At 42.4% G+C, this 26,019-nt stretch overlaps 1 protein-coding gene across 1 annotated transcript in view; it reads right to left on the bottom strand.

The window, feature by feature from the left end:
- The window catches only part of NATD1 (N-acetyltransferase domain containing 1), a 31,621-nt gene extending 11,326 nt beyond the window's left edge, over positions 1 to 20,295 (bottom strand). Inside the window, exons 1-2 of the mRNA XM_084818402.1 lie at positions 19,580 to 20,295; positions 5,302 to 5,420 (exon numbers count right to left, since the gene is read on the bottom strand). Of these exons, the coding sequence (XP_084674528.1) occupies positions 5,302 to 5,420; positions 19,580 to 19,676 (216 nt within the window). The 5' untranslated portion in view covers positions 19,677 to 20,295. The remainder of the gene's footprint in view (positions 1 to 5,301; positions 5,421 to 19,579) is intronic.
- Between the last annotated feature and the right edge of the window lie 5,724 nt (positions 20,296 to 26,019).

Below are 26,019 nucleotides of genomic sequence, written 5' to 3'. Positions count from 1 at the left end.
CCATGCTCGTTGCTGGCTTTCTTGCTCACATGAGTTCGTTGCTGGCTTTCTTGCTCACAAATGTATCAGCAGTTGTAAAGCATGGAATGGTGACGTATTTCACATGGCTGCCCAAACAGGTCCCCCATAAGACCACTGGGGTCCAGGGACTAAAATTACCTACATGCTCCTCTATTGAGGAGCAGCTTTCACTAAAAATACCTTTTCCTATGCCGAAGGAATTTTGCTTAGTTGACAAACTGTAACCAGCCAACAGGCGAGACTCTTAAGCTATCACATAATAAATTTTAACTGTCATGTCATAAACTTGGCTGTGTGAGCTTTTCTTCAGTTGACAAAAGCGGAACAGTAAATGCAAAAAAAAAAAAAGTTTTTCCTATGTTCTGAGAATCTCTTCTTGAATGGAAAAAGAAATATGAGACGTTAACACCCCCTAACTTTAATCTCTTTCCTGACAGAATGTATGCTTGTTAGCATTGTAAAAAAATAAACTCTGGGTCTAAAAACAAAAACGCATATACAGTAAGATCGGTGATCTCTACATAGAATTAGCAACTTTTTTTTTTACCTGCCCTACCACAGTGCCTTTAATGGCAGCCTGACGGGAAGAAACTTAACAGGTGAAGCTTTTCCCACCGTTTTATTTCCCAGCGAGGAAAACTTCACCTGCTTCATTCAGAGTGGCCAATTATATATTGCCAAAAAGGAGGACAAAAGAGGACAGTGATTTGCATATACTAATTTATATGCATAGATGCAAATGTAGAAATGCAATACATCTCAGCATTGTGCAGAAGACTGTGACCAGGTGACCTGTGTGCCTGCCTGTTCAGTCTGCTGTCCAGGTGTTCACTAGTGATGGTTGTTATGGTTCTTTCTTTCTAAACTGGAACTGAACCGACAGCCCTTCAAACAGAGGACGGTCCCCCATAAAAGAGGATACCTGGCCACCCGAGCTTCATCTCTACTGGACAGGCTGCCATTAAATATGCAAAACAGAAAAGACAAAGTCTCCCAATAACAGCTCAAAACAAACCCACAAGGTGCAACAGCCCTAACAGAACTGCACTAGACCAATAAGATATTTGTATCCCATGCTTATAAATGAAGCACTTGATGCTACACGTCAAATTATAAAGGGAATGAATCTTTCCAGTGCCTGTCCGTGATAAATGTTATACAGGCACTGGAAATATTCACTTCCTTTATGAAATTATCTTATTGGTCTAGTGCAGTTCCGTTAGAGCTCTTTGCACCTTGCGTGTGTGTTTTGAGGCTGCCATTAAGAACACAGAAACCAGTAAAACAAAACAAAACTAAGCTAAGCTGGGAACTCTGTTTCCAGCCATTCCAAGAAGGGCTCCTTATATCCAACCCCCAGTGAAAAGCAGAGATGGCATTTCAGAAGTACACAGCCCATCTAACAGGCCGAGGCCTCACGTCAACCCTCTTCATGGGAATTAAGCTAGATGGGCACAATGAAATAGGCAGAGTTAGTCTCTGCCGCCTTCTGCATCATGACGCATTGCCCAACCTGGTGCTGCTCCCAAAGCAACCTGGCCATTTCTGATCAACGTGATGGCTAAAAATAGTATGTTGAAGCAGCAGACCTTGAAGCAGAAGAGTTTATAGCGAAGGCTGCTGCGGTGGGAACGAACAGCAATATCTGTCAGGGTTTATCAGAGGGACATACAGCCTTCCTTCTGCCTCTCCCCCACAAGGTCTGCACTTCGTGCGGCTTCCCTCACCTTCATTTGGTCTCCCCCAAGCCTGATCCCAAGATGCCACACAGCTGTCTCTAGGGATGTCGGAGAAACCCACAACAGTTTTAAATGAGTTCAGGTTTCTATAAATCCAACCTGAGGATTTCTCAGAGGACCACGTGAACTCTGCAGACGTTGCAGCCCGGTTTGATACTTCTGAGGGGGATTTGCACTAATATGCATTAGCACTGAAGCACATTAATGCTGATGTGCACTTGTGTTAATGCACATTAGCACCAATTTGAATTAACTAATGCGCGTTAGCACATTTGAGCAAGTGCACATTAGCGCTAATGCACACTTGCGCTAATGCGAATTAGCACAAGTAGAACAAAATTCTGGTTAAAAAATCAGTTCCATCAATGAGCAGATGATGAAACAAAGACATCTGACAATCCAGGAAACACAGACGGAACGGATTTAATAAAATCCGTACATCCCTGGATGTTGCACATTTTTCTGGTTTGGACACAAGCTACCTTATGCTGAATGTTGGTGCCGTGGGTCCCTCTAGTTCAGCATTTTTAATTGAGTTTTTGTTATTACACATACATAACACAAATACAGATTGTGGGATTAAATACAACGAAGGATGAAGTGACAGTTTAGACCATATCATTCCAAAACTGAAGTTGCGTGGCTGGGGGAGAAAGTACTGCAGGGTGTTCATTTGCATATGAAATAAACGGATACCACACCTCTGTTATGTGTGAACAAGGTTCATGCATCCACAGCTTCTACAGCACAGAGGCAAGAGAGATTTATTAAAGATGTGTAATTTAGTTGGGGACAAATACCGCAGTATCGGGTTTCAGACAGGAAACATTTAAAAAGGGCAGTTACACCAATATATTGTTCCTGAGGTTTTTCAAGATGAGTCTCTTTATCAAGAGAAACTAGAAAATACAAAGCAAAAAAAAAAAATCTTTAAAAATATTTTTCTCTCTCAAAGACAACAACTTTACATATCCAGAACATAACACTACAACTATTTCTATACATCATAATAAACTATATCAAAGTATTTTGGTTTATGGTAAAGTGTAAAAACACACTGTTTAAAAGAACTGTAATGTAATACTACACAGCCCTCTCCAACCTGTGCCTTCCATTGGCCATGCTGGCTGGCTATGATGGTGGTTGTATTCCAACACATTTGGAATATGTGGCCATGCAGGCTGTAATTATGGGATGGCACCCAAACCTGCAGAGTACAGACTTTTCATATGTAGGATTCTATCTAAAATTTGATTTATGCTTTGGGACAGCATATGCAAGCCATTGGTTATGAGATAGAAGGGAATGGTGTTTCTCCCTTCTCTTCCTGTTGTATCCAGTAACTGACCAAAGTAGATGACATAGACAAGCTATACAAGAGTGATTTTCTGGTTCGATTGTGAAAATTAATTTAACAAAACTGGATGTTTTGGAGTTATAGTTATAGTAACACTTTATCCCACTGACAAAGAGCTTTGGGGCTGAAATGCATCTGGGCCAGGTTGATGTATATTAGTATAACCTGTTATATGATTATTTCGAATCAGGAACGTAAAATAAGCTTTGGGACTGCCAATTTTCCATGTCGGTATAATTTTATATGGTTTGTCAGATAATTAAATTTTTATAACTACTTTTTATACTTTGTATTACAGATCTATTATTTTATTAAAATGTATTTAATGACAGCTCCATCTTAATCTTGCACTTCATATGTTCTCTTAAACTCATTTTGCTTTGTGTGGCGGTTGTATTCCAACACATTTGGAATATGTGGCTGCAATTATGGGACTTGTAGTCCAACACATCTGGAAGGCACCAAGTTGGGAAGACTGCTCTACAGACGAACACAGAATTTACAAAACCTATGTGTTCAATGTCATCAATTCAAAAAATACAGAAATTTACCTCTAAAACTTCCTAACAAGCTGCTCAGGGCTACCTCACTTTTGACTCACCCAAGAACGACTGAAATGTAACCAACCCCTCAAAGTCTGTAGAAAGTTCTCCTTTAAATCAGCAGTCTTTGAGTGAAATGCATTTTCTCAACCTCAGCTATTAAAGAGATGGACTGATTAGAAATAATATTCCTGCTACAACTGCAAAAGTTAGGTTTAAGATTTTTAAATATGTTTCTTATTTTGTATCTTCTAGTTTCTGTTGGTAAAGAGACTCATCTTGAAATATCGGGAATAAGATATTGGAGCAGCTGTCTTTTTTGGCTTGGTTTTTGGCCTTACAGCTGTTTTTTGATCCTTCTTGTTGTTGCTGTCTTTCCCAGTCCTACCTGAGATTGAACCTCAGGCATTTGGCATGTGAAATAGGCATGGCCAGCATGTAATTGGGGGGGGGGGGATGCAGGAGGGGCAAATAGCCTGAAAGTTAGTAGCTCACCCCCCACCCCATGGGTGCTTCCAGACGGAGGGCTCCTAGCTCTAACAGTTGGAAGTCATTGTGTAACTATTCCATCTTTTTCTCCGTAACAGATCTTCCCCAGTAAGAAAATAGATGGAAGTAGTGGGAAAACTTGGGAGGGTTACGAGTGGATGGTGTTTGGATATACCCACCCCTCTGTAAAATTCTTTGAATGAAAAAGAGTGATGGTACAAAAAAAACTCATCTTGAAGCAACCCACTATTTTCTCTCTCTTTCTTTCAGATATCTTAACACGCAGGACAAAGCTTTCTGTCTCAGAAGTATATTTTGGTCCCAGGGCATAGTCTAATGGCACATGAGGCAGCCACCTTGCTGAAGCTAGTCTGGGCCTGGTCAGTGCTTGGAGGGGAGACCACCTGGGAACCGCATGTAGCCACCTTGAGTTCCACAGTAGAAGAAAGGTAGGGTATAAATCGAATGAATGAATGAATGAATGAATAAATAATATTTTTCCCTTCTGTTCTTCTCCCCCCCCAAATTTTTTGCATGGGCTCCTAGCACTAGCAACCAGAAAGCATTTTGCAGCTGTCCCATCTTTTCTTCCTTAATGGATTTTCTGCATTAAGAAAACGAGACAGAAGAAGTGGTGGGAAAACATGGGAGGGTTACTATTAGAAGATGACCTCTAGTGATTCCTAAAGCTATACTTCATCATTGTGAACCTAATGACCCTGGATTCCTTCATGATGACCTACTTAAGCAATTGTGTACAACTACAAAATCACGCATTTGGAAGTCTCCAAAGCAACCAACTAAACACAAGCGGGTTCATAACATTTGGGAGATGACGTATGAACTTCCTCAGCAAGCAATGAATCCTAATTTTAATATAGCTATTATGGCACTATCATTTCCATTTCTTATGCGGAAGCCATTCAAACTTTTGATCAAATTCCAACGAAGTACAGTTGTCTATATTTTTTTTCTGATTAATATACATATACACCCCTACACACACTTTATATATGCTATATAACTTGTATTCCCATTCTTTCATCTTGGAAACCTCTAGTCCTTTTTGCGATTAAAAAAAAATCAAATACAGAATAAGTCTGCAAGCAAAATACCAACGGAGCCGCCAAGAAATACGACTGGCAATCCATACCTTTGCCAAATGCTTAGCTATTCCTCTTCCTCTGTAGGCATCAGGTACTTCCGTATGCTGTAGATCCACTGTCCTTTTCCCCACATATTCATACAACAGGACTGCTTTGTCATGGCAACCTGTGGGGTGAAAGAGAAGGGATTGAAGGTATTTCATATACACACATGGACAGAGGTGGTGTACGTTCTTGATTTTGGGTGCTATCAGATGGAGGGTTCCTAGCAATAGCGATCCAAATCTTGACCGGCTTCTCACAACACAACCAACCTATTGTCAGTTGTTCCCTGGAACAAACCATGATGGGTTAGCATGTCATCCAAACTTGGACAGCTTCCTGTGGGGTGGGTCAGTTTTTTTGAAACAAGCCATGGCATCAACCAATGGTTTATTCTAGGGGTTGCTTTACCCACAATGGGGCTGGCGTGTCGTCCGAACCAGTGACACCCAATCCATCATGGGTTGAGGGGAGCAGCGAGCGAGTTGCTCAGTAAGAGCGGCAAAAACCTCTGCCACTCTTCAGGATCACAGCCAAGCCACCTCAAACTTTCCTCACAGTGCCCAAACAGCACTTTGGAGGCTCTGTCACTGCTTCCCTGCCTTAAAAAAAAAAAATTGTGTTCCAGCCATTTGCACAAATGGTCTTTTAATTTTTATTCTCTCGGTCCTTTGCTACAGTGGAATAGTGCTATAGCACCACTAAGAAATCTTTTAAAAGGAGGAAAGCAGGTGACTAGAGCATGGATGAAACTGACCAAGACATTGACAGAACAGAGAAAGCAGTGAAAGCATCATGTACCTGCAGTGCAATGTGGGGAGAAATCAAACAGGAACATGATGTCCCCAGGGAGCTGTCAGTCGCTCCATCGGAATAGTGCTATAGCACTAAAGATTTTTTTTTTTTTTTTTTAGAAAAAGGAGAACGTGCTTCACATTACCGACTTCGCAAGGGAATGCCCAGTTTTTAAAGGGTGGACCCAACCTCTGGGGGGTTTCTCCATGTAGTCCACACCTCCCTGAGATGGCATCCCCTCTTTATCATAGAAAAATGTGCACCATTCCACTTTCCCCTCCTGCGAAGAGCAAAAAAGGAAAGGATGCACAGGTCGGATTCATAGAAATCCAAACTCATTTGAATCTGATGTAGATTTCTCTGACATCCCTAATCTAGGCTCAGTACTGTTTACACCAGGGGTAGGCAACCTGGTGGACTCCAGAGTTTTGGACTACAACTCCCCTAATCCCTGACCAGTGCCTATACTGGCTGGGGCTCATGTCAAAAACATCCGGCAGGCACCAGGTTTCCCATCTGTGGTGTACAGTTTCTGGAGGCAGGGGCTTTCCAAGGTTTCAAACAGGGTTGGGTGGTTTCCCAGCCCTACCATTAGACACCAGAGATTGAATAATTGATCATAGAATCATAGAATAGTAGGGTTGGAAGGGGCCTACAAGACCATCAGGTCCAACACCCTGCTCAGTGCAGGAATGCAAGTCAGAGCGTCCCTTGCATGCAAAGCATGTGCTCTTACCAGTTGAGCTATGACCCTTGGTTACTCCACACTGGAAGACTGAGAGCTGAAAGTGTTAGACTTCACAAAAAACCATTGGCTCCAAGGGAATATGAACTCTCTTTCCCATGCCCACATAAGCCACTTAACGATGTGTGAGTTGGCCCACTGTTGGCACAAAGGAGTCTAATATTGTTCTTCTTGACGGTCGCACATACAGAAAATGCTTCCAGAACAACACTGGATGTTCTCTCCATTCAGCTGAAGATTAAATTCTTAGTACGATTTAAAAAACAGCCACCACAATTTCCTTTTAGCTGACACAGAGACCTCAGAGATTGGACAGGCTAAAATTCCTACCCAGAGAGAGAGTTGCTCTCAGCTAAATGACTGATTAAACCACAATGAAAAGAAAGGCTTGCATTGACTTTTGGAAGCTTATACGCATGTAGGCTGGAGCGGGGAGAGGCTGTGGGTGTGGCGGATGCATGTATTGGGATGTGTGTGCATACAGCTATTAATTATCCCTGGCAGAATAAAAAAGCTCCAGTTCACACACATGCACTGAATGCCATCCAGGCACAGTTGTAACTCTTGTCAATTCAGTCTTAAGAGGACGTCTTTGGAGGTGGAGGAGGCTGGTACGACCTTAACTGGGGCGTCAGCAGTTGCTTCGCCTGTTGAGGCTGAAAGGCCTTAAGTATGTCTGACGCACAATTCAACTCAGTGTCATTGGATGGAAACAATTGCAGTAGAAAAAGAGCGGCAGGTACAGGGGTGGAAGAATGCATGGATTGTGTAAAATCTGTTTCCATCTGTGTCAGGTGCCTTTTGTGCCAACATCTGCCCATCGAGGGAATCAGAATTTTTGTGTTTCCCAATTTGCGCAAATTTGTATTTGCAAAAATGCACATTTGTGCAAATTCATACATATGAAAATGCACAATTACCTCCAAATGTGCATTTTCACGCTTTAGCCTGTGGGGGAATGCACATTTTGGGCTTGGGGGGGGGGATTTTCGTGTATTTTTCTATGACAAAATTTGCACAAAAGTCTGGAATGTTAGAAAAATGGTCCACAAGTCCGTGGAATCCACCCAACAGGGGAAAAGCTGGTCTGCTGTGGAATCCATGGGTAGGATTCATGAAAATCCGAACTCATCCGGTTCCATTGCGGATTTCTCTGACATCCTTACAGGGGCATGAGGAAACCATTCCCGAAGTAATTTATGTGGGTCTTTATATCGTTAAACTGAAATTGGACAGCACAGCTCTTCAAATAGAGGACTCTTTCAAAACTGGCAGCCCTGCAAAAGAGGACATGTGGCCACCCTGGCTTCCCTGCTACAGGGATTGGGAACCTGCAGCCCATGAGCTACACACGGACCTCAGCCTAGTTTGAAACCCTGCCTGCTTTGTCTCTGGCTCCGCCTAGTTTTGGCTCCCACCTTTGCTGGAATGCGGATCCCAACAGGTTTTGACGGAGGTAATGTTGACCTCCTCAGGAAAAAGTTCTCCCTCTCTTCTTCCCCTCGGAAGAAAAGCAGAACAGAAATGTCTAAAATAAATAAGGTTGCCACCTCTGGTCTTTACCAAGAGCTAGCCTTCTGGTTTGGCAATATTTGCCCAGCTGCTTGCCAAATCAGATTGGTGTTGTTGTTGTTTTATTCCATGCCCTTTGCTCCCTCTCCAACTTTTAAGCCACAGACAGAAGACAAAGATAAGAGACTGCTGCTAGGAGTCAGGAAATGGCCATGAATGCTATTCGAGCAAGCACCCACAGAAGAGAGAGAGGGCCAGGTCGCAGAATTTAGAGGAACAGTTTGTTCAGAGAGGCCTTCATGTGACTGAGGACAAACCCCGTTTAGAGTGGGTTGTTTTTGCTCAATTCCAAGGAACTGGCACGATGCTACACACACATACGGGGGGGGGGGGGCGGGGGGATTGAACACAATACAGAAGTTTAAGCCGGTATCACACGCAAGCGCTTGGCAAACAACTGCTTCATGTTTTACAATGCAAAGCTTTCTCTTTTGGGATGCACCTGAGGATTCAAGCCAGAAAAGCAAACAGGAGGTATGTCAGATTTAAAACCAAACAAGACTACTGCATGTACACCAACAGTTATCGTGGACAAGTGCTGAAAAATTACTTGTGCAAATTGTGAGGAAGCTACACACAGAAGGGGCCACTAAGACGAGTGCTCCAATTATTGGAGGCGGTGGCGCGGGGGAGACTACGGATGTCCCTAATAAACTCCGAAAGCCCCATCTCTACCTTCCCCTTGTTTTAGCTATTTTTTCCTTCCAGCCCTTCACTTTCTAAAAAATAATCACTCAGGATGCCCAGTACAAAATGTCAAAGGGGTCAGGCCCTCTATGGCCCTCCTGTACTCTGAGCACTGATTAAGATTTTGTTCTCACGGCCTACGCATGCAGCGGAATGAGGTGGAAAGAACCCTGACTTGGTAGAGTGGACTGTACTATTTCCGACTACAGGTAGGAGTGCCAGATTTGGGCGGGCACGCCCCCCCCCCCCGCGAACCAGTCCTCCAACGCTTGCAAGTTAAAAAAAATGCACATTGTGAAGAAAGATTCTTCTGTTCAGTTTGTTCTGTCTTGTGCTTGTTTTCTGACCATAGAGAGCTTTTCATGTAGTGCAACCCCACCCTACCCGCCTGCAGTATGAAGTGGTACGGTCAATTCCACCACCACAGAAATCCACACATGTGTAATAGACGAGGCCTCACAAAGAGCAGATGAGGCGGTAAACCCGTATCTGGGCGTACCACTTCAGAATGCATTTGGGGGATCTTCTGATGGAACGTTTTGCCAACAACTAACGTGTCAGAAATAGGGTGGCCATTTATGAATCCCCCCCCAAGAGGACATGCATCACCCAAAAAAGAGGACAAAAAGGGTGTCAAAATGTGCATAAGATTTGCATATATCAGTATAGTTCAAAATTTGCATATGCATATAGATGCATACACACATTTTGAACTGTATTAACATATGCAAACTGACACCTTTTTGTCCTGTGTGCGCACGCGCGCGTGTATACATTTGCCAAAGGAAGTGAAGTCAGGGGTTACTAAGAAAAGGGTCTTTTCTGCTGTGGCACCCCGTTTGTGGAATGAGCTTCCTGCAGAGGTTCACCTGGTGCCTACATTGTGCTTATTTCAGCACCAGGTGAAGACCTTTTTATTCTCCCAGGCATTTTGGTTTTTCAGTTTGTGTTATACCTGGTATTGCGTTTAAAATTTTTGCACTGCTGCTAGCTTCTGTTTTGTTATTATTTTTTTTACTGCAGTTTAAAACTTTCATATTATATTTTATCATCTGATTTTATTGCCTTGTATTTTATGGTTTTAATTGTTGTGAACTGCCCAAGGACTTTCAGCTACTTGGTTGAATAAGAATGTAATCAATAAATAAATCTCAATGCAAAGCTAGACAGTATTATTGGAATTCAGCTAGAAATATGGTCCATCTCCCCATAGTGCAGGAGGCTGTGACAAGGTCAGTGGTGTGCCTGCCTGTTCAGTCTGCTGCCCAGGCACTAAATGGTGATGGGCAACATTTCTGATGGTTCATTATCAATATCTGGAATGGGACAGAACAGCCCTTCAAGCAGAGGACTGTCCTCTATCAAAGAAGACCTGTGGCCTCCCCAGTCAGGAGGAAGGCTAGACTAGAAAGGTTCCTAAATCCCCTCCTGAGAACTACTCTTCCCAGGGCTCCCCGAGGAGAGGGAACGACCACGCAGTCTCTTTAAGCCTGTAGCACAAGCACACCCTAACGGTGCCTCCAGTCGGAGATATTTGCAAGCGCCAGGCCTCCTGAGTCAGCCATGGGGTGCCTGGCAATGAAAGAGGGGCTCTTCCATCCCTGAGCTCATTGCAGCCCACCCAAACCAACTGGCAAGCTCAGAGGAAATAGCACCAGCAATGGGTCATGTGTGAAGTCAATATGACAGATAGGATGGCGTCAATGCTGAGCACAAATTTGCATAGGGGAATTAAAAGAATAAGTACCCAAGATCAGTGCTGGCTCCAGGTTTTGGAGGGTCCTTGGGCAAGACACCCTCCATGGGCCGCCTTCCTAAGAGAGTCGACCTTCTCACCACCAGAGTCCCCAGCCACTCTTACTCCTCCCCGTCTTTCTCATCATGGGTACCACTTGCTTCCTGGACAGGCAGAGAGCCAGGGAGCAAGGAAGCTACCAATCAAATCAATAAATTACCAAAATTCTCTAAGTTCTTCATATTCCAGAGAGAACCTGAAATTTAAAAACAAAAGTTCCCAGGCATTTTAGTCTTTCAGTTTCTGTTGTTTTAAATCTGTTGCTGTATTTTAAACCTTTGCATTGCTAGTAGGTTTTATTTTGGTTTTTACTTGTATTTCATACTGTAGTTTTAAACTTTTATATTGTATCTTAGGTTGTATTTTATGGTTTTAATTGTTGCAAACCACCCAGAGAGCTTTGGCTACTGGGTGGTATAGAAATAAATAGAAATTCGAATGAGGGAGAAAGCAAAATTGACTGATTCACCCATCTCTAACAGGGCATGTTGGTGATGCCGGGGAGGGGAAGAAGATGCAAATAAATTGAGACAAAATTAATTGTTTTAAGTCACTGAGAGAGCACCATTGTAGGGCAACATGTGCATGCTGTAAATAAACAAGCACACTTTTTAGTGAGATGATGTCAGACATCGTTTTTGCTTTCTGTGCAGCCCCTGGAAACAATGTTACATGATGACATAGAGCCGTTTTGAGGGACAATATGGCAGGAGGAGAGACTTCAAAGAAGGATATAAAGGAAACATTTAAAGAGTCCTCAGTTCATCTTGCAGTACTGCACGTTTACATTCATTATTCCTTCAAAACCTCATAACGAACAGAAAACATATTGATTTATTTAATGGTATTTATGAATCACTTATATTAAAATACATTTCTAGGCGATGTACAAAACAGGTCTCTTTACAGAGGAGAAGATTACCTTTTCGAAGAGACATTCCCAGGAAGGCATGTTTTCAGGAGGCATCGAAAACCCAGAAAGGTTGGCACTTGCCTAATAGGAAGTTCCAGAGAGTGGGCACCCTATTCCAAGCTGTGATGGACCGAACCTCCAAATCTTGGGTACCCCCAGGACAGCATCTCCTGATGAGTGCAGCAACTGAGCAGGCTGGTAAGGGATTGGGGCGATCTCTTAAGTTTTGTCCAAGTCCAATATGTTTGATTCATAAATGGGAAAGCAAATCACTAAGTAGGATACTACCTGCATGTTTGTTCCTTCTATCTCTACAAATAAGAGGGCCTACAGCAGGGGTCCCCAACCTTTTGTTGGCACATTTGGGAATTTAAGAAACTGCTGCGGGCACCACCACAAAATGGTTCCCACAACGATGCGGCTAGTCGCATAACGGCAGTTGTGGGGGCCTGGCTAGTCAAAAGTGAGCTAAAGAGGGAGGGGAATAGCGAGACTGGAGGCTGGGTGAGAGGGTGAAACGGCAAGGCAAAGGATAGAGGGAGAGACAGAGCAAGGCTAGAGGTTAGCAGGCGGATAAACAGTGAGCTAAAGGGATATGGGGGGAAATGGCGAGGTTGGAGGCTGGGTGGGAGGGGGAAATGGCAAGGAGGTGCCCATGGGCGCCATGGCACCTGTGGGTGCTGCGTTGGGGAGCTCTGGTCTAGAGACTTACTTTGTTAGGTATAAACTGAACATTTACTGTGGGGGCTAAGTTTCCACTCGCCCATTATGGCTCCTAGTCCTGGCTTGTGGAAACAGCCATCCCACCATGCTGACCTAATCTGTGCTTCCATCCAAATAGGTACAGCTGGGGGAGAAGGGGGGATGTTCAAAAATGGATTAGCAAGGCTGAGGATTGTGGGATGCTCATAGTATTAACCAACCAAAGCAGCTTTTTCCTCCAATTAAATTGCAGGGTGCAAGTGTAACGATTCAATAGCGGCAGGCAGGCGCAGTGTAATGGTTACAGCAGCAGTCCCAAACCTGGTGTTCTCCAGACATCGTGGACTACAGCTCATATCAGCCAATGGCCATGCTGCCTGGGGATGGTAGAAGTTGTAGTCCCACACAGCTGGAGGGTGCTGGGTTAGAATGTTGGCCTAGGACTAGGCAGACCTTCAAATTCCCACACTCAGCCATGAAGCTGACCTTGGACCAATCACTCTCTCTCAGCCTAGCCTACCTCACAGGGTCGTTGTGAGCATAAAAGTGGAGAAGACCAACTTGAGCTCCTGGGAAGAAAGACGCGATATGCAAATGCAATGGATAAAATAAATAAATCCAAGCCAGCCGAGAACAAAAGTGGCTTTTTCCTTTAAGTTCGAATGGTCACATGGGACTTGCCAGCACATGCAGACTGAATGAGACGCAGGCGGGTATTAAATCCCAAGTTTTCACAAGAGCCCAAGGATATGTTTCTAGGCTCTCGGCATATACAAAGCCCTTGGCCCCGTTCGAAAGGCAGCACTCAGGGAAGACGCTTTTGTCAGCCTTGATGGGGTAATACTGCTTCTACAGCCAGGTGCCCTCAAGGGGTATTGGACTAGAAGAGAGCCAGAGTGGTGTAGTAGTTAGAGTGTTGGACTGGGACTCTGGAAATCCAGGTTCCAGTCCCCACTCCGCCATGAAACTCACTGGGTGACTTTGGGCCAGTCACAGACTCTCAGCCTAACCTATCTCACAGGGTTGCTGTGAGGATAAAACGGAGAGGAGGGCAGCCATGTAAGCTGTCTTGGGTTCAGACGGAAAGAGGTGGGATATTAATGTAATAATTAAGTAAATAAATGAACTCCCATCATCCCAAGCCAGCCAGGCTGATTGAAGGTGATAGATATTGCAGCCAAACGCACCTGGACAACACAAGGTTGAGGAAGGCTGGACAAATATCAGAGCTGTACAGAAGTGGCTCATTCCAATCTCTTGTTCCAAAACCAGCTGAACCACCTGACATTCCTGAATTTTTAAAAGTCAGTCCAAACCTATTTCTTCCTCCGGCTCTTCTCACCTGATATGGTCACCAAGTGGATGTCAAGCAGGCACACAAGTCACCTGGTCACAGTTTCCCCTGAAATGGATTGCATTTCTATTTCAATTACAGTCTTTGTTTGGAAATGTGCATCTCTGTACGTAGAAGTTAGCACGTGCAAATTGTATGCAAATCCATGATCTTTTGTCCTCCTGTTTGGGCAAGGATGTGTAAGTGGCAACATTCTTCCAGGTGCTTTGGAGGCATCATAAAGGAAGAGGCAGTGGGGTGTAGTGGGTAGATCTGGGTCCAAATGCATAACAGCTCCAGTTCAAGAGTCAGTTCACAATTTATGTTCCTGTACACAAATGCTTTCAGTGCCAGAGGCTGAAGAAACATGGGAAGCTGCCTTATGCAGAGTCAGATCATTGGTCTGTCTAAGCCAGTATTGTCAACACTGACTGGCAACAGCTCACCAGGGCTTCAGATGGGGTGGGGGGGATGTTCTTTCCTAGCCCTAGCTGGGGATGCCAGGGATGGAACCTGGGACCTTTTGCATATAAAGCATGTGCTCCATCACATGGGAGGATCTGTCGCACATTCTGATAGAACACCTGCTTTGCATGCAGAGGGTCCCAGGTTCGATCCCCAGCATCTCCAGGTAGAGATGGAAAAACTCCTGCTGGAAACCCTGGACAGCCGTTGCTGCCAGTAAGTGCCAACAATTCTGGGCTAGATGGCGCAACAGTCTGACTCGGTATAAGGCAGCTTCCTATGTTCCTATAGAAGAAGGGTACTAAACAAATGGAATAACTAAAAATGATCAACAGAATACGCCATTCCCTACAATAAATCACTTCTTCCAGGAAACCCTCAAGATTTAAAGTACACCATGGCCTTAAACAGCCCTTCTTAGAATCCAGCTATGCTTTTAGTTATCATGTAGCAGTGAGTTCCACAGTTCAGTCAGGGCTTGATGGAACACATTATTGAAACCAGCTGCACATTAATTCCATTGTGTTCTCTTTTGTCTTACTTTATGTTAAAGAGTGAATACTAACATCTGTTCTCTGTTCATTTTTCCAAACTCTCCATTCTTATATAAATATCTCTGTTACAATCCCCACGCCCTTTTGCCATCTCTTTTCAGAGCTAAAGAAAATTAAAGCCTCCTACTACAATACCTTTTAGCTTGAACAATGTTAAAAAAACCCCAATGAAAATGATTTACAGCTCAGCCTATTTCCTATGGGAATCCATCACCATGAAACTATTTTAACCTTGTGCTATTTAAAGAGACTGTTGGGTTTGACTGTTTTCTCTTCAGCCTCCCTACAAGATTCATTTGCTGTTTACTTTCACCCATTGTTAAGCCTGAAAAATAGTATGTGGTACTTAGAGGTTTAAAAAAGGAAGGGGCGGGGGGAAGAGAGAGAAAAATGGCCAAAAAATAAAATCTGTGTTTCTATTCTAAGTAGGTTATGAACAATGTCTCCTACTGAGCATATAATTTTTGAATTGTTTATCCATTTTAATACACCCTGCAATTTGAGTAAAGGCAAGCACATAGACTGTTCTTTTTAAACCAAAAAATGGTGGTTCTTTACTTAAAAATAAAAGCAGATGAGGGCAAATGGAAGGGATCTTGGTATATCTAGAACAGACGATCAACATTTTTGCTGAGAAAAACTTGTCCATATAAAACAACTTCCATTCTGGCTCAGGCTAATATAAATAGCCACTTCTGCAATCGCCTGCAGTGAGCAAGAATCTTCTGCAGGCGATCGATCTGAAAAGCATTTATAATTTAGGAACATAGGAAGCTGCCATATACCGAGTCAGAGCAGTGGACTGTCCAGCCCCATTTCGTCGACACTGACTGGCAGCAGCTTTCTAGGGTTTCGGGTAGGAGGTTTTGGCGATTGAACCCGAGACCTTCTGCATGCAAAGCAGGTGCTCTACCACTGAGCTGCAGCCCTACACTTCTTTTTCAGATCATGAGCAGAGTCATGTATGCTTCTGATCAGGCAGGCTAATAGCTTTTATGAATTTATTTGCAAGACTGCTTTGGCCAGTCTTATCTTCCCACTGACAGCTGGCTTGTCTAGTCCAAAGGACTCTCCAGGTAAGGAGCACTTTCTGTACCCACCTCTGTTGAGTCAACTTGTTTTTTAAAGCATTTGTAGTCCATTTCATGACTTCGACGCACAATTTACAGGTACAGTTTACCCTGTCATACAAAATGATAAAACTTGCATGCAAGGATCTGATTGCAATCATTCTCACGCACACTGTTTGTTCAACAGGTACCAATTTTGTATGTTTCCCCACTATTTTTTTTATTTAATAACCCATGTTAGCATAGTGTTGGCCACACAAGTCAGCATTGTCAGTGTCTGCAAGTTAAGACAATCCATCTGTCTATTAGTTTCAGCATTGATTGGATACTTCAGGGGTGGGCACAGAAAGTCGATCAGGATCTAGCTATAGATCTCCAGGCGTTTTGCTATAGATCAGCAAGTGGTTCCAACTCCCAGTGGTTTAACAGTGACAACAGTTTCCTCCCTCCTAATTAAGGCTGCTGAAATCCAAGAAATCTTTGGGGAAAGTAGGAAGAGATTTGTGTGTGAGCTCCAGTTCTGACAGCAAACTCCTGGGCTCAGCACATGCTCAGAAGCCCCTGGTTCTGCAATTCTATGTCCACTTTCCGGAGCCACCACTTTGCACCTGGCTCTGATCAGTGGACCTCAAAGTTCTAGTGAAAAGCAAAATAGATCTGGCAAGCCTAGAGTCTGCCCATCCTGGGACAGCTGAATAGACAGCCAACCATACCAGCCCTGCCCCCACTCCCCAGTTTGGCACCCTAGACATTTGCATGGGTCATCTGCTCCTAAATCTAGCCATCCTCTGCCAAGCAGGTGGGATACACTTTAGGACCCGTTTATTTTTAGAATTCCACCACGGACTTTGCAAGCATTCTCTACTTCTCTCTCTCTCTCTCTCTCACACACACACACACTTCAGTAGGTTCATTGTTTTGGCAAGGACTGCATTCAGTGGTATACAATCACAGATCAGGTCCCTCTTGCCGTCACTGGGGTTTCTGTTTCAATGGCTTCCTTGCGGGCTCCATGGATTCACTTTCAGGTCATCAATGGTGCCCCCCCCCCCCGAGATATTGATTAATCGCAAAGGGAGCTTTCTCTCGGTTTGTAGAAGCAGTGCTCCCAGGCAGGTGGGGACTCAATCCTATGGGGGGGGGGGGGCACAAGCCATGCTTTGGAAAGCTGGACTATATATACCTAATGTGACGTACATAGTGATGTAGTGGTACATTCTGAAGCGCACACGTTCATCATGACAATCCCCATAGCTGCCATGAGAGTCCACAACGCAGACAGCTGTGTTGATCCATATCAACAAACCAGTTCTAGTGGTTTTCATCTCCATCAAGAGCAGGTATTTTGAACAACTGCCTGTTCAAGACCAAGCCACTCCAAATACTTTGCATTATAACAGGAAACAATATATTCTTGCTTGGGAAAAATCCATTTCTCCTCCTGCTACTGTGAGGACTGCGGTGAAGTTCAGACAGAACAGAGAATAGGGGGGGGGGGAGAGTTGATGCCAGCTAATCAAAGAGTCCCAGCACTTTGACCCTGTGCACCCTGCCTCCATTACCACACTGGATGTAGGCAATGGTTTGGATGCCCACAGTTGCCTCATGTCTCATTAGGCCCTCCCTGTTGTATGCAATTGTTAATACAGTATTTCTCCACCTAGTCTGGCCCATACAAGATGCTCAAAGCCATAGAAATCAAACACAAAGCTTCAAACTCCATCAAAGCTGAGGTTGGTTCCAACTTGACACAAGCCACAAACTTAAAAATTGTTATTCCTTTTCCACTCAAACCCAAATTAAAGGAGCACCAGCTCCCTCCTGCCTGTACTATTTCCCTACTTTCCGTTTCTAGAACCAGCCAGTGGTTGGCTTTAAAACTGTGGTTTAGGGCTGGGCTGACTTCAGTCTTGCACAGTTCAGTTATTTGTTAATCGAGATCCACTGATGTCCTTTGAATTTACAAAGCTAGACTCTGTACTTCAGATCTCCTGTGAATACAAGTATGCTGAAGAGCATGAAAAGTGCCTTGATGGATCAGACCAAGGCTACTTCTAACCCTACTATTCTAATGATTCTAGTTGGCCCTGCATTCTTTGCAAGAGTCTAGCAACCAAGCGGCATTAGATGGTCCACTGAAAGTCCCCCAGGAGACCATTAATCCACCTTTGCCCACTGCTGCTAGAGTGAATTAGACGGGAGAAATATTATAATCAGCTGACTTTAAATCAGAGATAAACATTCCATCGTCCGCTCCCTTCAGTGATTAATTTTAACATAAGAAGCTGCTTTATAGTGACTCCAATTGTTGGTCCATCTAACCAAATACTGTCTACTCTCAACTGGCAGGTCATAGCCAGAGGTCTTAGCCAAACCCTGGTAGCAGACAGACTTTCACCTGGAGAGGCCAAGGCATGAACCCACAATCTTCTGTTAACCCAGCAGTATAGGAACTAGTTATAGTTACTCAGTAATGAGGGGAGGCCCTCTGCACATGGTCGAGAGTACTCCTTATTACTGCATGTGTTCTAGGACTCAAGTCTTCGTGGGATAGTAAAAGAGAACAGTGGTCTTCGCTGGAGAAGCTCTGCCCGCTTTCACAAAAGCCAGCCCTTCTGAAGCTCAGTAGGACTTAACTGCCAAACAAGTACGCATAGGATGAGGCCGCACATAAGCCCCGTCTTAAAAACATAAACACTGCTTCCTTTTGTGAAATAAGTAGGGAACCAGATTTATAGAGGAATCGGTTCTTTACTCAAAACCAGCAGTTCGGAGAACGTGGGGGGGAGGCACTCAAGCGCAAAATAGGCGGCTTTGTACAGAGCAGGGAGAGAAGGAAAGACAAGGTGGTGGGGTTCTAGTGTCACCCTCAACAGCTTATTTAAAAATAGATCCTGCAAGGACAGGTGTTCCCCTACCAACCCGAGAGTAACCAACACAACAGCAGCGTATAGGAAAGAAAGTAACAGAAACCGGCTCAAAGGAAAAGGGCACCCTTCGCAGAAAAGCGGGCTGGGAGAGAGAGGCTGGAATAAAATGTCTTGATCACCCCTTCTGTCCCCAATCCCTCCTCCTTCCCACATTCTCCCACTATCCAGTTGCTAAGGGCTGACACCATAACTAATCTGTTGCATAACCAGTCTGACTGCAGAAGGAGAGAGAGAGAGAGAGAACGAACGAGGGTGTGTGTGTGTGGGTGGTGGGGGAGAAATAAAATTTAAAAACCATGCAAGCACAAACAAAAAGATGTATCTAGAATTCTCCAAGGAATAAAACCAGCGTGCGGAGAGGGGCCAAAAGAAGGGGGGACGCATTCCCACCCCTCTCCCGGCTGAAATTGCAAACAAAAGACTGCGCGGGGAGGAGAGAGGAGAGAAACAGGGGAGGGGGGGGAGAAAAAGAAAATCCGATAAGGTAGCCTTCCCCAGCCGGGTGGCCCTCCAGATGGGTTGGACTACACCTCCCATCAATCCCCAGCAGCACTGGGGACTGATGGGAGGTGTAGTCCTACCCAACCGGAGGGCCCCCCGGCTGGAGGAAAGCTGAGATCAGGAATACACGCGGGCAAAATGAACGACCGCGGAGCCCCCGCCACCCATACAAACACCCCCGCCTCCACCACAACCCCCCCCCCGCAGGATTTGCTTTTTACCGTTCAGCCTGACGGTGAACTGCCTCCTCTTCCGATCGTGTTCCACCTGGATGGGGCAGCTGGGCTCCAGGAGGTTGAGTTGAGCCGCTTGCGCCATGCTGCGGCTGCGAAGGCGAACCCTGTCCTGCAGGGGTGCACTTCCCGTCGGCGTGTCCCCCGTGGGCTGGGTTCTTTTGTGCGCGTGGGGCGCCTCGCGAGAACAGCTCCCCTCCCCCCCCAGCCCGCTGCATCAATTAATAGCTGCATCCATATCGCTCCCTTCCGCAGGCTCTGCAGGGAGGGCTCCTGCCGCCACCCGCGGCGGCGCCTCAGCGCGGGACGCGCCCGGGGCGAAGACGGCGCAGGGCATCGCTCGCGCGCTGGAACTGACACCCCGCCGCCGCCGCCGCCGCCGCGACGAAAAGCCAGGAAATCAGCTGCGCGCTCACGTGCGGCCGCCCGGCCAATGGCGCCCCGGCCTCCTGCTTCCGCCGCCCTCCGGCGCCGAAGGGACGCGGCTGCCGGGGCCGAGCCGCGCTGCGGGCGCGCGAGGAGCCGGGGGACGCCGTAGGGCCTCGCCCCGCTAGGGCGGGCGGGCTCGGGCTGTGGGGCGACGGGGGGCGGCCTGTCGCGCTTGAGCGTGCCGAGGCCGCGGACCGCTCTCCCCAGCATGACGCACGCACGCGCCCTCGCTCCCCTCCCTCCGCATGTGTGTGTGTGTATAATATACACAGTGTGGGGCGTGTGTGTATTATATATGTATATAGAGTGTGTGTGAGTATATATAATATATACAGTGTGTTGTGTGTATATGTATATTATATATATATACATATATATATAGTGTGTGTGTATGTATATTATATATGTATATAGAGTGTGTGTGTATGTATATTATATATGTATATAGAGTGTGTGTGAGTATATATAATATATACAGTGTGTTGTGTGTATATGTATATTATATATATATATATACATATATATATAGTGTGTGTGTATGTATATTATATATGTATATAGAGTGTGTGTGTATGTATATTATATATGTATATAGAGTGTGTGTGAGTATATATAATATATACAGTGTGTTGTGTGTATATGTATATTATATATATATATATACATATATATATAGTGTGTGTGTATGTATATTATATATGTATATAGAGTGTGTGTGTATGTATATTATATATGTATATAGAGTGTGTGTGTATGTATATTATATATGTATATAGAGTGTGTGTGAGTATATATAATATATACAGTGTGTTGTGTGTATATGTATATTATATATATATACATATATATATAGTGTGTGTGTATGTATATTATATATGTATATAGAGTGTGTGTGTATGTATATTATATATGTATATAGAGTGTGTGTGAGTATATATAATATATACAGTGTGTTGTGTGTATATGTATATTATATATATATATATACATATATATATAGTGTGTGTGTATGTATATTATATATGTATATAGAGTGTGTGTGTATGTATATTATATATGTATATAGAGTGTGTGTGAGTATATATAATATATACAGTGTGTTGTGTGTATATGTATATTATATATATATATATATATATATAGTGTGTGTGTATGTATATTATATATGTATATAGAGTGTGTGTGTGTATATATAATATATACAGTGTGTTGTCTGTGTGTGTGTATATGTATATTATATATATATATATATATATAGTGTGTGTGTATGTATATTATATATGTATATATAGTGTGTGTGTATGTATATTATATATTATATATGTATATATAGTGTGTGTGTGTATATATAATATATACAGTGTGTTGTGTGTATATGTATATTATATATATATATATATATAGTGTGTGTGTATGTATATTATATATGTATATAGAGTGTGTGTGTATGTATATTATATATGTATATAGAGTGTGTGTGAGTATATATAATATATACAGTGTGTTGTCTGTGTGTGTGTATATGTATATTATATATATATATATATATATATAGTTGTGTGTATGTATATTATATATTATATATGTATATATAGTGTGTGTGAGTATATATAATATATACAGTGTGTTGTGTGTATATGTATATTATATATATATATATATATATATATATAGTGTGTGTGTATGTATATTATATATGTATATAGAGTGTGTGTGTATGTATATTATATATGTATATAGAGTGTGTGTGTGTATATATAATATATACAGTGTGTTCTCTTTGTATGTGTATATGTATATTATATATATATATATATAGTGTGTGTGTATGTATATTATATGTATATATAGTGTGTGTGTATGTATATTATATATTATATATGTATATATAGTGTGTGTGAGTATATATAATATATACAGTGTGTTGTGTGTATATGTATATTATATATATATATATATATATATATATATAGTGTGTGTGTGTATGTATATTATATATGTATATAGAGTGTGTGTGTATGTATATTATATATGTATATAGAGTGTGTGTGTGTATATATAATATATACAGTGTGTTGTGTGTATATTTATATTATATATATATATATATATATAGTGTGTGTGTATGTATATTATATATGTATATAGAGTGTGTCCCCTTCATGGATCACTGCCTTGTTGTGGCGAAGGGGCTTGCGTAACTCAGTGAAGCCATAAGCTATGCCGTGCAGGGCCACCCAAGACGGACTGGTCATGGCGGAGAGTTCTGACAAAATGTGGTCCACTGGAGAAGGAAATGGCAACCCACTCCAGTATTCTTGCCAAGAAAACCCCATGGAACGTATCACAAGGCTAAAAGATATGACGCCGGAAGATGAGCCCCTCAGGTCAGAAGGTGTCCAATATGCTACTGGGGAAGAGCAGAGGGTATCTCCAAGTAGCGCCAGAAAGAGTGAAGCGGCTGGGCCAAACCCGAAAGGACACTCAGCTGTGGATGTGTCTGGTGGTGAAAAGAAAATCCGATGCTGTAAAGAACAATATTGTTTAGGAACCTGGAATGTCAGATCAATGAATCAAGGTAAGCTGGAGGTGGTCAAACATGAGATGGCAAGATTGAACATCGACATCTTGGGAATCAGCGAACTAAAATGGACAGGCATGGGTGAATTTAATTCAGGTGACCATCATATCTACTATTGTGGGCAAGAATCCCTTAGAAGAAATGGAGTAGCACTCATAGTCAACAAAAGGGTGGGAAAAGCAGTATTGGGGTACAATCTTAAAAACCATAGAATGATCTCAGTACGAATCCAAGGCAAACCATTCAACATCACAGTAATTCAAGTCTATGCCCCAACCACTGAGGCCGAAGAAGCTGAGGTTGATCGGTTCTATGAAGACCTACAACACCTTCTAGAACTAACACCAAAAAAAGATGTCCTCTTCATCATAGGGGATTGGAATGCTAAAGTAGGAAGTCAAGAAATCACCGGGATAACAGGCAGGCATGGCCTTGGTGTACAAAATGAAGCGGGACAAAAGCTAATAGAGTTTTGCCAAGAGAACATGCTGATCATAGCAAACACTCTTTTCCAACAGCACAAGAGGCGACTCTACACATGGACGTCACCAGATGGTCAATATCGAAATCAGATTGATTATGTCCTTTGCAGCCAAAGATGGAGAAGCTCCATACAGTCAGTCAAAACAAGACCTGGAGCTGACTGTGGCTCAGATCATGAGCTGCTTCTTGCAAAATTTCGGCTTAAATTGAAGAATGTCGGGAAAACCACTAAACCGTTCAGGTATGACCTAAATCATATCCCTGATGAATATACAGTGGAGGTGAGGAATAGATTTCAGGGATTAGACCTGATAGACAGAGTGCCTGAGGAACTATGGACGGAGGTCCGTAACATTGTTCAGGAGGCAGCAACTCAAGCCATCCCAAAGAAAAAGAAATGCAAGAAAGCCAAGTGGCTGTCTGATGAGGCTTTACAAGTAGCTCACGAAAGAAGGGAAGCGAAAAGCAAGGGAGAAAGGGGAAGATATAGCCAACTGAATGCAGAGTTCCAGAGAATAGCAAGGAGAGACAAGAAGGCCTTCTTAAATGAACAATGCCAAGAAATCGAGGAAAACAACAGAATGGGAAAGACTAGAGATCTCTTCAAGAAAATTGGAGATCTCAAGGGAACATTTTGTGCAAAGACGGGCATGATCAAGGACAAAGAAGGCAGGGACCTAACAGAAGCAGATGAGATTCAGAAGAGGTGGCAAGAATACAGAGAAGAACTATACAGGAAAGATCTGAATGTCCCTGATAGCCATGATAGTGCGGTCACTGAACTTGAGCCGGACATCCTCGAGAGTGAAGTCAAGTGGGCCTTAGGAAGCATTAGTAACAACAAAGCTAGCGGAGATGACAGTATACCAGCCGAGCTATTTAAAATCCTAAAAGATGATGCTGTTAAAGTGCTGCATTCAATATGCCAACAAATCTGGAACACTCAACAGTGGCCACAAGACTGGAAAAGGTCAGTTTACATTCCAATTCCAAAGAAGGGCAACGCCAAAGAGTGTTCAAACTACCGCACAATTGCGCTCATTTCACATGCCAGCAAGGTGATGCTCAAAATCCTACAAGCTAGGCTTCAGCAGTATGTGAACCGAGAACTACCGGAAGTGCAAGCTGGGTTTAGAAGAGGCAGAGGAACTAGAGATCAAATCGCCAACATTCGCTGCATCATGGAGAAAGCAAGAGAATTCCAGAAAAACGTCTATTTCTGCTTCATTGACTACGCTAAAGCCTTTGATTGTGTGGATCACAACAAACTGTGGCAAATTCTGAAAGTGATGGGAGTACCAGACCACCTTACCTGTCTCCTGAGAAACCTGTACGAGGGCCAAGAAGCAACAGTCAGAACCGGACATGGAACAACCGATTGGTTCAAAATTGGGAAAGGAGTACGACAAGGCTGCATATTGTCACCCTGCTTATTTAACTTATATGCAGAGTACATCATGAGAAATGCCTGGTTGGATGAATCAGAGGTCGGAATTAAGATTGCCGGGAGAATTATCAACAACCTCCGATATGCAGACGATACCACCCTAATGGCAGAAAGCGAAGAGGATCTCAAGAGCCTCTTGTTGAGGGTGAAAGAGGAGAGTGCAAAAGCTGGTTTGAAACTCAACATTAAAAAAACTAAGATCATGTCATCTGGCCCTATCACTTCCTGGCATATAGAAGGGGAAGAAAAGTCGGACACGACTGAACGACTGAACAACAACAATAGAGTGTGTGTGTATGTATATTATATATTATATATGTATATATAGTGTGTGTGAGTATATATAATATATACAGTGTGTTGTGTGTATATGTATATTATATATATATATATATATATATAGTGTGTGTGTATGTATATTATATATGTATATAGAGTGTGTGTGTGTATATATAATATATACAGTGTGTTGTCTGTGTGTGTGCATATGTATATTGTATATTATATATATATATATATATATATATATATAGTGTGTGTGTATGTATATTATATATTATATATGTATATATAGTGTGTGTGTGTATATATAATATATACAGTGTGTTGTGTGTGTGTGTATATGTATATTATATATGTATATATAGTGTGTGTGTATATATAATATATACAGTGTGTTGTGTGTGTGTGTATATGTATATTATATATATATATATATAGTGTGTGTGTATGTATATTATATATGTATATATAGTGTGTGTGTATGTATATTGTATATTATATATTATATATGTATATATAGTGTGTGTGTGTATATATAATATATACAGTGTGTTGTGTGTGTGTGTATATGTATATTATATATATATATAGTGTGTGTGTATGTATATTATATATGTATATATAGTGTGTGTGTATGTATATTATATATTATATATGTATATATATAGTGTGTGTGTATATATAATATATACAGTGTGTTGTGTGTGTGTGTATATGTATATTATATATATATATATATAGTGTGTGTATGTATATTATATATGTATATATAGTGTGTGTGTATATATAATATATACAGTGTGTTGTGTGTGTGTGTATATGTATATTATATATATATATATATATATATATAGTGTGTGTATGTATTTTATATATGTATATATAGTGTGTGTGTGTATATATATAATATATACAGTGTGTTGTCTGTGTGTGTATATGTATATTATATATATATATATATATATATATATATGGTGTGTGTGTATGTATATTATATATGTATATATATAGTGTGTGTGTGTGTGTATATATAATATATACAGTGTGTTGTGTATGTATGTATATTTTATATATATATATATATATATATATATATATAGTGTGTGTGTGTGTATGTATATTATATATGTATATATAGTGTGTGTGTGTGTATATATAATATATACAGTGTGTTGTGTGTGTGTATATGTATATTATATATATATA

This window comes from Heloderma suspectum, chromosome 12 (assembly GCF_057233095.1).
Source record: "Heloderma suspectum isolate Gila_16-S chromosome 12, 16-S_ref, whole genome shotgun sequence".
Classification (NCBI taxonomy): Eukaryota; Metazoa; Chordata; class Lepidosauria; order Squamata; family Helodermatidae; genus Heloderma; species Heloderma suspectum.
Note: the sequence above shows the minus strand (reverse complement) of the source record. Positions and strands in the feature narration are given on the sequence as shown.